General features: G+C 40.2%; 1 protein-coding gene across 4 annotated transcripts in view; it reads left to right on the forward strand.

Moving 5' to 3' along the window:
* Positions 1-15,351, forward strand: part of kif16ba (kinesin family member 16Ba) — a 27,335-nt gene continuing 11,984 nt past the window's right edge. For 3 of the 4 annotated variants that reach the window (XM_066660830.1, XM_066660833.1, XM_066660832.1), the window contains exons 1-20: positions 1-312; positions 2,255-2,324; positions 2,832-2,945; positions 4,890-5,006; positions 5,261-5,358; positions 5,452-5,561; positions 6,787-6,929; positions 7,133-7,301; positions 7,552-7,683; positions 7,962-8,137; positions 8,389-8,454; positions 8,561-8,620; positions 9,812-9,931; positions 10,502-10,553; positions 11,013-11,150; positions 12,051-12,133; positions 12,394-12,482; positions 13,822-13,854; positions 14,389-14,442; positions 14,702-14,903. In XM_066660830.1, the coding sequence (XP_066516927.1) occupies positions 266-312; positions 2,255-2,324; positions 2,832-2,945; positions 4,890-5,006; positions 5,261-5,358; positions 5,452-5,561; positions 6,787-6,929; positions 7,133-7,301; positions 7,552-7,683; positions 7,962-8,137; positions 8,389-8,454; positions 8,561-8,620; positions 9,812-9,931; positions 10,502-10,553; positions 11,013-11,150; positions 12,051-12,133; positions 12,394-12,482; positions 13,822-13,854; positions 14,389-14,442; positions 14,702-14,903 (2,073 nt within the window). In that variant the 5' untranslated portion in view covers positions 1-265. The remainder of the gene's footprint in view (positions 313-2,254; positions 2,325-2,831; positions 2,946-4,889; positions 5,007-5,260; positions 5,359-5,451; positions 5,562-6,786; positions 6,930-7,132; positions 7,302-7,551; positions 7,684-7,961; positions 8,138-8,388; positions 8,455-8,560; positions 8,621-9,811; positions 9,932-10,501; positions 10,554-11,012; positions 11,151-12,050; positions 12,134-12,393; positions 12,483-13,821; positions 13,855-14,388; positions 14,443-14,701; positions 14,904-15,351) is intronic. The other variant, XM_066660831.1, reaches the window with a different exon arrangement.

Here is a 15,351-nt window from a genome sequence, read left to right on the forward strand (position 1 = left end):
CACTTTAAAAGCAGAAGTAAACACAGAGAGAGAAAACACCGTTCACTGAGTTTTATTCCTCTATCTGTGCCTCTGTCTGTCCCCTGGAGGCTGTGAGGATATGGAGATAAGAGGTCCGGACGGTGTTAAACTCTCTGAGTGCGCTTTGTAAAATGGTTTGTGTGTAAATGCGGGGATCCGCATCCGGAGAGGGTCTCGGCGGTGGCCGGGGAGTGTGAAAGGGAGAGCTGGGCTCTGAGGCGCTGTTTCGGGAAGAGAGAGCGGGATGGCCTCGGTCAGAGTGGCGGTCCGAGTCCGCCCCATGAACACAAGGTGAAAGCTTTAATGTTTAAATTCTGTTTCATAAAACACTGTTTGCAGCGCTATACATTGATACATACTGCTCATCAGCATTAAAGCTAGGACATAACAGCTCCTAATCATGTCTCTAATTCCCATTTCGGATTTATGATATAGTTAGGACTTAGCTTCTCATACTAACTACATCTTAGGTTTGACGTAGTGTCTAATTTATGACTTAGCATGTAATACTCACAATTATCATCTAACATCTCATTATCTCTACCATTTCCGTTATGACTTAGTCTCTCATACTCACTACTATTGGTCCCCCATATTCCCTAACGTCCCATCAGACTCACTGCCAATTCATAATTATGACACTATCTCATACTCTTCCCCTAAGTATGAGTTAGTATCTCATACTCATTACCATCTCAGAATTATGACTTAATATCTCATGCCCTCTGTCATGAGTTAGTGTCTCTCACTCAGCACAGTCTCATAATTAAGACTCAATATCTTAGAACCTCATACTCATTTCTGTCTCATATTTATGTCTTAATATCTCATAATATATTATTAGAGCCTTGCAGTGTGGCCTTGTTCTGTATCGTCAAAAAGGTCTTTAACATACGATAGATAAGCAAGTGTCCTTATAAGGTACATAGTGGATTTTTGTCTAGATTCAAATCAAATTAATTTTTCTATTTCTCTGATAACCAGTCCTGGGTGTTCTGGTCTTTCACTTTAAAAATGACCGTGGTATGTTTGTTGATACAGGCTACATTTCCAGGTGGTTGCTGAAGTATTGTGACATAATCAGACATTTTGCATGATTTCTCATGGTATATTTGTCTTGAATGAGGGCTGTTTGTTTATCTGCTTTAACATTAACCCTGACACGTGGGATTTTTACACAGGAGTCAGAAACTGGCACTAAAAGTTGCTCATTCATGCTGAAGGCAGGTCTTTTGGCATAGATATGTAGGAATGAGGGTTTGTAACCTTCATTCAGCTGACCTTCTAATGCTTCACGTTTGGACAAGAGCATTTCTGAATTATCTTAGCCTTGTTTTTTATGTACCTTCATATCAGAGACTGCACTGAAATGTCTGTTGACATTGAGTCTGTTTAAACACATGGGGGTGTGGCTGCTGGTCAAGTGATTAACTGTGGAATTAAGAGCTTTTAATGGAAATGGGTGTGTTTGGAAGGGTTGTGAATGATCAAACCTGTTTAATATATTTAAAAAAGAGGGTTTCTAATTTTGCATTGAATAAATATCACTTAGATTATGTTTTGCTTAACGTCGCATGCTCCAAATTTTAATTCTGTTCTAATAGGATTAGAGGGGCTAGACATAAACCATTAATACCATATCATAATTACCATATGAATGACTCATATTCATTGGTGTTTCATAGGTAACAAACTGTTTTTTTTTATTTGCTCAGTTGCTTGTTTATTCTTGTCCGATTTCATTAAAGTGCATTGTTGTTTTTATATAAGACACATGGTATCTTTAATGTGCAGCACTGAAAAGCATCCACGTGTGGAGCAAACACAGCTCAAACAGAAAACTCTTCGGTTTGGTGAAATTAACTAGTGGTGAGACATGAAGCACTATTTGGTAGATGCCAAATAGTGACCAGGGCATTCCCACTTACTACTGTGCATTTGTAAACAAAAACTTTGGTACCTCTTCTTCTAAAAAGATCACTCAGTCGGTGAAGACCCTCCCCTTTTAGCTCCATTACAAGTTTTTTACAAGTGATTTGTTTCTAAGAACAGAGTATTATTGTCTCTGGTAATCAGCAGTATGTTACATTTGAAGATGGAGATTAGGCAGAACAATGCTGGATTATTCTTTTTAAAATGTTTTCCTGTTCAAATGTGTACATTTCTATGTGTACATATCTAAAGTTAGAAATGGTTGGAAAAGAAGCTGAGTTTCTCTTTTTCTCCTCCTTAGGGAGAAGGAGCTGTCTGCCCAGTGCATCATCGAAATGGAGGGAAACAAGACGACAATTACAAACACAAAAGTAAGCTTTATTGAGGCTTCTCTGTGAGACCTTCTGAATCTGTAAAAGCTAATAGAGCTAACTGTGAAATGACAGCTGTTTACTTTCATGGTCAGAATACCTCAGGCCCACGCTGTGATGAAAATAAACACAAAAAATACAGCACCAAATGATTCTCTGTGCGCGAGCTACATGCTAATTCTGGAAGGTATATACTAATCCAAATGGTATGACTTGGACAGGTTAGTACACAATATAAAGTTATTAATACCATCCTTCTCTGTTTTGAACAGAAATTAAATTCTCAAGCCTCTCTCCACAACATACGATGGTTTTACCCAAAACTACAATAGGGAAATAAACTAGTGCTTTTATCATTGCTTTTGTACTGTACACAGGTTCTCCCTCAAACAGCTCCTCCCTTTCTGTTTCGTACTGCATTGTGGGGATAATACTCTCCATCAAATCCTCACTGAAAAAATGGTCTGTTTTAAATATTGTCATCTTTTCTCTTTTTGTCCCCTGCAGATTCCAGACGGCGTGACTGGAGACACCATGAGAGAAAGAACTAAAACATTTACCTATGATTTTTCCTACGATTCTGGTGACCGCTCCAGCATGAGTTTCGTCTCACAAGAAATGGTAATGTACTGAGGTTTCTGCATTTAGACTTTACTCATATCGAGTTGTCGGTCAGGCTGAGCCTTTAATTTACACTAGATTTTCTAACATCAATTGTTTGATTGCATTTAGCCACTAAATCATTGTGTCTAAATCAATCAAGGGAAAGTTTACTATTGTGAGGAAATGCAGTTCTCTCTGGTTTGTTTATGTTTAGAAGCTCCCTGTCTTTTAATGTGGATTGACCTTTTTTTTTTTTCTGTCTTCTCTTTCTGAGTCTGTAAGTGCTTATTCACTATTTGAACTTCCATAGACACTCGTATATAACGGGTTATATACGTTTAGTTTTAGTTAGGATTGTTTAGTTTTGTAGCACTTTTGTTATGTTTACCTTAATGCAGCAAGATCGTCATCTCGGTTTGTGCTTTTCAATATTTGGACTTCTCTGTTTTCTAAAAAGCTCCAGATGCCTTTTCATTGCTGTCAGCAAAGAGAAAGAAAGCTGTAAAAAGAAAGTACCGAACCCAGACACGTTGTGGGTTTTTTTGGAGCCATTTACTGACACTGCATCTTCGAAAAGGCCATTAGACCATTAATTTTTTTTATACGATCATGAACATCACTTTTAATATCAAGTACTGTTGTTGAATGTATAGGTTTGGATCATATTTCCATCCTGAATGTATTGGAGGCTGCTTCATTTGTCTAGTGAACACAGATCAATGCTCACTCTTGGCACTGAACATGGTGATCTTGTGGTCATGTGAGAGTGCCCAAGCATCCCCGTAGACTCAGTGGTGTGTACACATATTTGTTCATAGTGTTTCCTGCTGGTTCGGTGCAGTGTGCTGGAGAAAGTTTTTGAGATGTTTGGTTTCTAAGACTGTGGTCTAAGCCCCCGGGTGTGTGACTGTTTTAATCAGCTTTGATGGCCAAATCAGCTTAAACTTTGTGCTGTAATTTCTTGGCTATTGTTCCTGTTTTATGGTGAATTTAGGACAGCGTTCCTCAGGCGCACTTCTGGAGCCACAGCAAAGTTCAGAGTTTGACTCGGTCCAGTTCATCCACTGAGACAAGCTGGACATATCACACTAACAAACTTAAGCAGTGGGTTGATTTATGAGGTAGAGTGACACTGGAGAGGAAAATAATTTAAAGCTGTGCTGTTCCAGGCTTTGGGGAAGCAGATGGATCTTTACGTACTTCTATATTAAAGACACAGTAACAGAAAACAGCCTGTTGAGGTCCAAGACAGATTTGAAACGTGGATCCAGGTTCAAGGCTGGGATTTTATTATGGTACTCTACCTGGCCAGTCAGGAGTAATATCAGTTACAGCTGTGGCGTCATACTGGCTGGGCATTTTAAAATCTTGCCCTGGAATCTGGATCCATGGTCTGGTCAAAGGGATCAGGAGAGGTTATTGAAGGCCATGTAAATGAGTCAGGCAGTGCAGGGGTGCTCTTGGACATCTTTCACCTTCGCATTAGTTCAATTACAGCCTGAATGTGTTCTCCTTAATCCTGCTAATGAAGGCATTGAAATTAAGGCCTATATTAATATTGTTTGTTCGATTAAAGTCGATGAACCCTGTCCAGGTTAAGCAAGGGCAGGTGGCACAGATTTCAGCATTTGGAGTGGTCAAGATTCAGGGTGATGTTTATGTTTATATTCATTTATTTTCTGTATGCACTTATCCAGTTCAGGGTCATGATGGGTCCGGAGCCTACCCAGAGTCATTGGGCGCAAGGCTGGAACACACCCTGGAGGGGGCGCCAGTCCTTCACAGGGCAACACACACACTCTCACACACAACTAGGGACACTTTTGAGTCGCCAATCCACCTACCAACATGTGTTTTTGGAGCGTGGGAGGAAACCGGAGCACCCAGAGGAAACCCATGCAGACACTGGGAGAACACACCAAACTCCTCACAGACAGTCACCTGTATCTTTGTATTTTTCAGGTGTTTAAGGACCTGGGTTCAGACGTGCTGAAAGCTGCGTTTGAAGGTTATAATGCCTGCATCTTCGCTTATGGACAGACAGGCTCGGGGAAGTCTTACACCATGATGGGGAACCCTGTAAGACCCTGAGTCCAGTCTCTTTGGAACAATAGGAGCTTTTTATCTCTTTTCCCACATAGATTGCTTTTCAAAAAGAGCTGTAAATTTACAGAACAAAAATGAACACTGATAAAGTTTAGTTTGGTTAAACTTGTAAACATGTTCATATATAGTATGTATGTCACGACACGATTGAAAACATTTGGGGCAAATTTTTATACTGTTTTGCTCAGACTGATGATTAATGATTGATTGCTGAGTGTGTATTTTAGGGAGATGTGGGGTTGATTCCTCGGATTTGTGAAGGCCTGTTCACGCGGATTTCTGGGATGACCCGCCGAGATGAAGCTTCGTTCCGTACTGAAGTCAGGTGAGTTAAAGAAGGGTCAGACTGTTTTTGCTGTTTGTTCATGACCAGTGTTGGAGATCTGTGTTCAAAACTAACGTTGTTGTTGTTTGGCAGTTATTTGGAGATCTATAATGAACGTGTGCGGGACCTTTTGAGAAGGAAGTTGGCAAAGACGTTTAACCTGCGTGTCAGAGAGCACCCCAAAGATGGCCCTTATGTAGAGGGTAAGACTCCAGATTCATTTTGATCCGTTCAGACAGAGCTAGTGCCAATGGGCTGGCAGTGAGTTTTAAAATCGGACTCAATAGGATTCACTTCTGTTTAGAAGAATATATAGATCATACAAATGTTTACCTTGTAGCACTTATATTTTATTTGTAACAAACTTCATATTTGAAACAAATCTATTATTATTATTATTATTAGCAGTGAATGAAACTGGACTTGACAGTCAAAAAAAAAAAGAATCATTAGTTAGTAGGTTGTCACTCCCCCACATATTAAGTTTAAGCTTAGTTCAAGTCTAACTCTGGATTTCTTTGTCAAAGTTGAGCTCTGAACAATGGCCTGAGCACCTAACAGGTTACGTTTGGGATTCATTCATTCATTATCTGTAACTTATCCAGTTCAGGTTTATGGTGGGTCCAGAGCCTACCCAGAATACCCCCCAACACCTGGAGCTGTGTGAAAGCAGCACAGACATGTTTTAGATGTTAAGCACCCTCCTCATCTAACTGGCTCTTACCTCACTCACTCAATCAGTCATTCCACACTTACAAAAAAGTGCTGCCAGTGCTTTGGATCAAAGACAACACATGCTTGTTTTTCTTTTCATTTTTTTTTTCTTTGTGCTTTTACCTCATTTGCCTCATTTACAATATTTTTCTTGTCTTGGCATTGTATTTATTCAAAGGTGTTTGGATTCTAATCCAGTTTCTGCTGGTGGGGAGATATATATATATATATATATATATATATATATATATATATATATATATATATATATATATATATATAAATTTTGTACAAGATGACAAAGCACTTTTATAATCACTTTAATAATAATAATGATACTTTTCTTTTAAATATAGTGATTTTCAAGAATCCAAAGTGCTTACAAAATTCAAGCATCAAAATCATTGTGGTGCTTCACTGGGCTGTAATGGGGAGAATAGAGCCTCTGTTATTGCTACCCTGGCCTCAGCACTGCAGAAACTGCACTATAATAAATTGGTCAGTTGTTGGTGATTTGAGATAATCTGCTCTGTGGGTTTGAATGTTTCAATTCCACTTGGTTTAGAAATACTTAGATATTCAAAATAATGTATATCGGCAGTGTTGTGGCACACAGTGTTTTCCCTGTATCCACCACCCAGCTGCTGGGCTTGCAATGTGCTCTTCTGGTGCTGGTCAAAAACCCAGGTGAATTATTCCTTTATTTTGTCTCAGATCTGTCAAAGCACTTGGTCCAGAACTACTCCGATGTGGAGGAGCTGATGGAAGCGGGAAACATTAACCGCACCACAGCCAGCACCGGTATGAATGACGCCAGCAGCCGTTCACACGCCATCTTCACCATCAACTTCACACAGGTAACACACACCTCCACTGAAGCATTTAAATTTTGTGCCACATTGAACTTTCCATGTTCTTTCCTGTTTAATTTTTCTCTCTATTCCACCAAATCTGTTTTATTCTTCTGTTCTATTAAGATTCATTGCGTTTTAGTTTTGGGGATCAGCTCAAGTCAGTTTCATCGTTCACCTGTCTCCTGTCCTCTGTCTCCCACACTCAGGCAAAGTTTGATGCAGAGATGCCCTGTGAGACGGTCAGTAAGATCCACCTGGTGGACCTGGCGGGCAGTGAACGAGCTGATGCCACAGGAGCCACAGGTGTTCGGCTCAAAGAGGGAGGCAACATCAACAAGAGCCTTGTAACTCTCGGGAATGTCATATCTGCCTTGGGTAAGGAGACGACTACTTCAGCATGGGACAAAAAATGCAAATATATTAGACATAAGACTGGAAGGGAGGAAAAAAGCTGAAAATATGGCTTTTATTTTATTATTATAATTTTTTTGTAAATAATGGGAATAACTAAGTATGATGTTGCAATTGTCAAATACTGTAGAAAGAATGGTAAGCATACCAGAGACATGGGGAGGTGATAGTCTGACATTGACTGCAAATTCTGTGTTACTGTCTCTGTCTGTAGCTGATATATCTCAGACTGGAGGGAACAGTCAGCTGAAGAAGAAGCAGGTGTTTGTGCCGTACAGAGACTCTGTTCTGACGTGGCTCCTCAAAGACAGTCTCGGAGGAAACTCCAAAACCATCATGATCGCAAGTCAGTAGCTAGACATGCAAACACCCTGAACAACACACTCTTTTGTTTGTTTTTAGCATGAAAAGCAGACCTGATTTAATGCTTGTCTCTGTGTTTTACTGCATGGACCTTCATCTGCCCTCAGGGTGGTCTCTGAGTTTGATGTGACACTCAGTGTCACAGTCACAGAATTGTTATTACACACTTGGAGGAGAACATTAAGCACCCAGTTATGTTAGCTTTTTCAGTAAAAATATCCTATTTTCAATAAATATCCTGTGTTTCCTCTGTGCCCTCAGCCATTTCCCCTGCAGACGTGAACTATGGAGAGACCCTCAGCACATTGCGCTATGCTAACCGCGCTAAGAACATCATCAACAAACCCACCATCAACGAGGATGCCAATGTGCGGCTGATCCGTGAGCTGAGGGCTGAGATCGCGCGCCTCAAAGCGCTGCTGGTGCAGGGAAACCAGGTCTGGGATTTTATTAATATTGTATCCCCCATCACCTATCACCCCCTCTCTTGCTTTAGGTCTCGTCTGTACTGTCCACACCCAAATGGCTGTAAATGGGACTGTTAAGGGTCTTGCACAGTTTACATCTGTATTTATGGCAGTGTCTGTCCGATTGCTCACTGCTGCCTGGGAATAACTATCCTTTGTTTCCTGAAGGAGCTCCTTGTGCATCTTGTGCTGATAAATATGAACTTGTTATTTTGTCACAGATCGCCCTGCTGGACTCTCCCACGGCTCTAAGTATGGAGGAGAAACTGCACCAGAACGAGGCCAGGGTAAGCTTTTAATCAGTGCTCCTACCATGAGCAGATTCTTGGAATATTTCTATCTTTATATTTCTTTTCATCTATTATTTTATCCATTTATTTCTTTTGTTCCTAGGTGCTGGAACTGACCAAGGAGTGGACAAACAAATGGAACGAAACACAGAACATCCTGAAGGTACTCAACAGCTGTCCCCCAAGTCCTTTCAGTACATTTAGCAATATTAATAAGAGACCTACATTTATTTCTACATCATTTATAAAGCTGTAAACAGCTTAAAATGCTTTGAAGGGCGTTATAGAAGACCTTAAAGTTACGTTTGTTTTTTATTATTATTGTTCGGGAAACACTGTGGTGTCAACCTACTCTCCAGTCTATACACTAATAAATAGAAATCTCAGTAGTGTAACATATCTGTCAATTCTCAGACAAGGGCCTGTATTGACAGATGAGTGTCTGTAGAGTCCTACATTTGCATATATTTGGTGTCAAATGAAAAACGTGTCCATTTTTAGTTTACCACATCTGAACACCACTGCAGTCTTTCACATTTCATGATGATTGGACCAATAAAAATGCTCCAAAATGACTTGGAATACAATCTATTTTGCACTGATTTTAGGTTAAGAGAGTGTTTATTTTAAAGTAAATCTTATCTTTGTCTTGTAAAGTTACTAATTTGGAGATACGTGTTGCACTGGACAGTGATGATATGGGTGATATACTGAAGGAAACCCTAGAGTCAGAGGTAGATTAGTACACTCGATGACACTTGTCTTAGGCATGGTTTATATTTGAAAGCAGATGGTAAACAGTCCAGCAGATTTTTGTTTATTTATTTATTTTTCTACCTAGAAACCAAACTATGTTTAAAAAACCCAGGTAGTTAACCAGCTGACCTTAATTTTAGCTTCTGTTATGTTCTTATTTGATTAGTCGTTTCCGTTGTTTAGGTTTTGAATAATCTCTCTATTGTAATGAATAGCTAAGATCATACCTAAGGCTTCTTAGCAGTAACGGTAGCTTGCAATCAAACAGCCCACAGCCAAATCCACACTAAAGCAAATTCTTCCCCACCTTCGAGATACATGGAAAGGATTTTCCTAGTCTTTTAACCAGACAATGCCCCTGTAATGCCTGTGTGATGCCAGTATGGAGATCTGTGACCCAGTGTGGAGGCGGTCATGATTTCTTTTCTAGCTGAGATATCTGTTTAATACAACGATGTCTGAGACACTTTTTGAAGTGAGATTATTTATTTAAAATTAAGTGAAGTTTGTTAAAATTGATTTCCATTATTATGAACAGTGTGATGTCATTCACAAAGATTGTTCATAGTGTGTGTATGTATGTATGTATGTATTATAGGAGCAGACCCTAGCACTGAGGAAGGAGGGCATTGGTGTTGTTTTGGACTCTGAACTTCCACATCTCATCGGCATTGACGATGACCTGCTCAGCACTGGCATTATCCTGTACCACTTAAAGGTCAGATCCACAGAATCCCAGTCAATGATAAAGATGTGTTTGATCAGTCAAGACATGTGTAGCATATGATGTTTCTTATTTTGCCTGATGCTGGAGCTATTAGGCAAGTATAGCACAGTCAATAGGAATGAATGCACCGTAGCATCAGTGCATTTTTAATGTCACCTTGGCAAATGCAGAGCATTGACCTGTGGCGTATAAAGGCTTCCAGTGTTGGAGATGATTTAGAAGAGTTTTTGTGTACATCTGTTGCTTCATTGCAGTTGATCTTAGGCACAGAAAGGAAGCAATCCCTTGTCAAAACATTTACCTTTACATTATTTACAGACTTGGGCTTATGTAGCCTTAGGGTTCTTAATGGTGTGATGTTGTCTGAGGACGTGACAGAACCTGCGTTGGCAGCAGTGGTGTTATCCACTACTAGTGCTACCCATCTATCATTTGTATCTCGAGGCTTGGCTTTTAGCTTCTGTAGCCCGTATGAATTTTATTTCTTCAGTGTATTTTACATCTTTAATTGGGGGCATGTGAAATGTATAATTTAAGATGCATTTTGGTGTGTCGTTGCAGGAAGGGAGGACATTCGTTGGCCGAGAAGACGCCACAAATGAGCAGGACATTGGTGAGATTTACTGACCAAAGCTAATCTTCTCCTTTTCAAGTGATTCAGCTCTTACTGCATCTGGAAGGACTAAAGATTACACAATTATATTATTTCTTACACAAAGTACATTAACACAATTTGATTTGGCCTTTCCTTTGTCATCATTATTAGATTTTGATGTTCTTAAGAAGTGTGGGGAGAGCTTTGGGAGATGTCGCTAGAGAAGGGATTGGATTATAACTAGTGCGTGGGCATTGTTTTTCCTGCAAATATTTTTGAGGCTTCTCTTACAGAAAGTATGTGGCAACACTGTTCTGTATCAGAGCCCCATGGCAAAAGTTTGAATAATCACTTTCAGGAAAATAAATGACTATGCAGAATTTTGTTACTATATTATTAAATGAATTTTAAACCACTTGTGTAAATTCTCTCTCTCTCTCTCTCTCTCTCTCTCTCTCTCTCTCTCTCTATGCCTAGTTCTCCATGGTTTAGGTTTGGAGAGTGAGCACTGTCTGTTTCAGAATCAGAATGGTACAGTGACTCTGATTCCTCTGAATGAAGCTCAGTGCTCAGTTAATGGAGTTCAGGTGACTGAGCCCTGTCAGCTCAACCAAGGTCAGTTCTTATTTTTTACTTTCTGTTAAATGGAGATTTCAGTCAGTTGTGTTTTGATGTCTGCCTTAAAGGATCAGTGATTACATTTATTCTATAATGAATATGAATTGCATTGTATTCTCTGAATGGACCAATTAAGAATCCACAGAGTGGGTCTGCCCAATGGCACTAACCATGTATTAAAAAACACCCATGCCGTGTATAAACACCACCACGCCATCCACTTTAACTTTAGAAAAGTCCATCAATAACTGTGGCGCCCTGAGTTTCTTTCTGCAAGGTGACGTCTCATTAATGCTCAACCGTAGAACACAAGTCCATTCTTTTCATTCTTTGTTTTGCAAAACAGCCTCAAAACGTTCTCAGACACATCCAGGCCACTAGGTGTCAGAATATGGTCTGTTTCATAATACGAAGACAAATCATGCATTCATTTTCTGTAATCGCTTATCCAATGCAGAGTCGCGGTGGGTCCAGAGCCGACCTGGTGTCACTGGGTGCAAGGCAGGAATACACCCTGGAGGGGGCGGCAGTCCTTCACAGGACGACACACACTCACAGATTCACTCACACACTCACACCTACGGACACTTTTGAGTCTCCAATCCTCCTACCAACATGTGTTTTTGGACCGTGGGAGGAAACCGGAGCACCCGGAGGAAACCAACACAGACACAGGGAGACACACACAGACACACCAAACTCCTCACAGACAGTCACCTGGAGCGCGACTAGAACCCACAACCTCCAGGGCCCTGGAGCTGTGACTGCCACACTACCTGCTGCTCCACCATGCCGCCCTGCGAAGAAAAATTAGTGGAGAAAATGACAGTTGCTCCTTTAATGCCAAAAGCACCCCCTCAGTGTAAACTGAAGTGGACTTTTCTTCTCTGTCCTCAGGCGCTGTGATCCTGCTTGGCAGGACCAACATGTTCAGGTTTAATCATCCCAAAGAGGCGGCCAAGCTCCGAGAGAAGAGGAAGGTGAGGTTCTTTCATTCATATCACTTTCCTTCCTGTTTTAAATGTCTTTTTTGTGTTGGTCATTTTTATTTTATTCCCTTTTTTAAATTGTGATTGTCTCCCATCCCCCTCTTTTTTGTCTTTAATACTTTCACATTTCTCTGACTCTTCTCTTACACACAAATTACCCACTTATCACACAATAGCATTGTATTATTAAACATATATCACCTAATACACCTAATAAAGTTCTCACTATGTATTGGCTGTTTGTATTCCAGAGTGGCCTGCTGTCCTCGTTCAGTTTGTCTATGACTGACCTGTCCAAGTCCTGTGAAAACCTCTCCGCTGTGATGCTCTATAATCCCGGGTAAGTGCTTCAGGCTCTGAGTAACTGACTTGAGTGCAAGTTCTTTCTCCTTTTCCTTAGTGCTCCTCCATCTCTTCCTCCGTAGGCTTCCTGTCCTCCCTCCTCTCTCCCTCCTTCTCTCGCTCCACGCTCTCCGACGCCATTGGTACCTCTCTCCTGCTGTGTTTATATCCACAGCTGCCAAACACACAGCCTGGGTTTAAACACATACAACACACACACTACACATACATGTCCTGACTGCCATAAACAACCTCATCACTACATTTTCTTGAGGCTTTTTTTTATTATTATTATGTTTATTTGCAATTTTATTTTTATTTGAAAACAACAGGAGCTTTTTATTTTGTGTGATCAATGGACCAGTTTACACTGTATTTGAATAAAGATAATGTTAGATAAAATATATTTTACTGTAGTCTATTGTTTATAAAGCTACATAAAATCAACATAACCATTTCATAACCACTGTCATAAATCTAAATGAGCATATATAAAGGGTTATTACAATTGATGCTTATTGGTGTGAGTCTATATAGATGCTTATGTCAGTTTTCTGAAAACTGACCAGCAATGACTTGCAAATTGTTTTGTTTAAAGGGTAATTTAAATATTTGAAAAAGATGTGATATATTCAGTCACTCAGAGGAGTTTGCTCTGTCTGGAAAGAACTAACTGAACTGATTTCTTTACAGTGGTGGTGATAGGAGCCAGATATTGATATCTACAGCACAATAGAAGAGTGTTTAGTTTTACTGTCTACAACATAGTGTGTCTGCCCCTGACTTCTGAGTTTTTATCCACTCGTACCAGTTCAACACACACTAATAACACACCACCACCATGTGAGTGTCACTGCAGCACTGAGAATAATCCACCTCCCAACTCATACCTGCTCTGTGGGTGTCCATTGGGGGTCCTGATCTGAAGTACAAGGTGAAAGGGAGGCAAACAAATTATGAAGAGCAACAGGTGGACTACATTCTGTAATTGTGGTACTACAAAGTGCTCCTGTGTGGTCAGTGCAGCTGAGAGAATGGACAATGAGTGAAAGAAGGAGGTAGTTTTAATGTTTAATGCGTAATTAGTTGTGTCCAAACATTTGACCCAACACTTTTTGAAATCGTGATATTGATCTTATGAATGTTGTGTTACAACCTTGATTAGGAAATCTCTCTCTCTCACACACACACACACACAGATAGAGAGAGAGAGAGAGCATAATGTCATATTTGGGATGTAAGAGCATTTAATGTTAACAGTTGTACAGGTGTGAAATTTATTTATTTTGCTTTTGTTTTGATTGGTTTCTCATTTTTATCCTGTCTCCTGATGGCAGTCTCTACGCAGAAAAGGTGCCGATATTTTTCAGGTAGATCGTCCAGTTTCAAAACAGCCTCTAACCTCAGCTGGTGTGTTTGTTTTCGTTTGTTTCATTTTGTTTTGTTCTGTTTGGTGTGTGTTAGGTGTCAGGGATTTTGTTTTGTTTATCATTCCATCACCTGTGTACGATGCTCGTGACACTCCACTCATTCGTCATTCACCTCTGACTCTTGAGAGTTAGACACGCTTTACAGGCTCACTTATGTTTTCAGCATGTGTCTGTGGTATTTTGTTTGTTTGTTTAGCATCTGCTGCATTGCTTGTTTAACACTTTGCTGAAGTCCTGCCTCACTGCTTTATATACAGCAGCTTGGTGTAGTAAAAATGAAGTCTACAGTTATTTCTGCCTTTTTCACAATGGTGTTTATGTTAAATTACATTAATAATTACTTCATAGGAAAAGTAATTACTATGAAAATTAGTGTAAATATATAGTAATTTTGAACATTTGTGGAAAGTGAGAAAGAGGGAGAGGTTTGTTAATGAATACTGTGGTATATTAATAACCACCTATGTTTTCCAGACTGGAGTTTGAGAGGCAGCAGAGAGAAGAACTGGAGAAACTAGAGAACAAAAGGTCTGTGATGTGTTTGTCGATTTAGAGCTGCTGTGATTCCTGGAATAACATTAGATTTTACAAAATTTTGAGTAAAATATACATTTTAAAAGGTTTTTCTAATGCACTCTTGAATACAATTATAAACATTAAAACACATTTATATTAGTATTCTGTTATTTTTATTTGTACTTGATGTTAAAATATATGCATTTAAAAATGATGCTGAACCCAGTTTAGAAGTTATTTACGTGTGTGTGTGTGTGTGTGTGTTCCTCAGGCGTCTTATAAAAGAGATGGAGGAGAAGCAGAAGTGTGAGAAGGCAGAATTGGAGCGAATGCAGCAGGAGGTGGAGTCACAGAGGAAAGAGTCTGAGCAGGTGCAGCTCCGCATCCGTAGGCAGGAGGAAAGTCTGCGCAGACGTAGCCAAGACATTGAGAGCAGGATGAGGGACCTGATCGCTGAGAAAGAGCGCTTCCAGGTAGAAAATAAAAGCTCAGTATCAGTGCATGCGTGTGAGTGTGTGCGTGCATGGCTGTGAGACACACTGCCCCAAGCACATGGCTCTGTGGAACGTGAACAGTAACTTCCCCGTATCTAGGGGGTAGGTGGGGCGTGTAAATGTTGTCTCTTGGTCAGAGCTGGATGGTCGTCAGGGACATTCCAATCTTCTCCAGCATCAGGCCAGAGAGGAGGGTCAGTTCAGCTTAAACTATCATCCCACCAGTCCTTCACAGGGCAACACATACTCACACCTACAGACACTTCCGAATCGCCAATCCACCTACCAACATGTGTTTTTGGAGCATGGGAGGAAACCGGAGGACCCGGAGGAAACCCACGCTGACACAGGGAGAACACACCAACTCCTTGCAGAGATGCTTTTATATCATTTACTTTTTAAAGTTGGTGTAGTGTAGTGGATAACA

This window comes from Hoplias malabaricus, chromosome 2 (genome assembly GCF_029633855.1).
Source record: "Hoplias malabaricus isolate fHopMal1 chromosome 2, fHopMal1.hap1, whole genome shotgun sequence".
Lineage (NCBI taxonomy): Eukaryota > Metazoa > Chordata > Actinopteri > Characiformes > Erythrinidae > Hoplias > Hoplias malabaricus.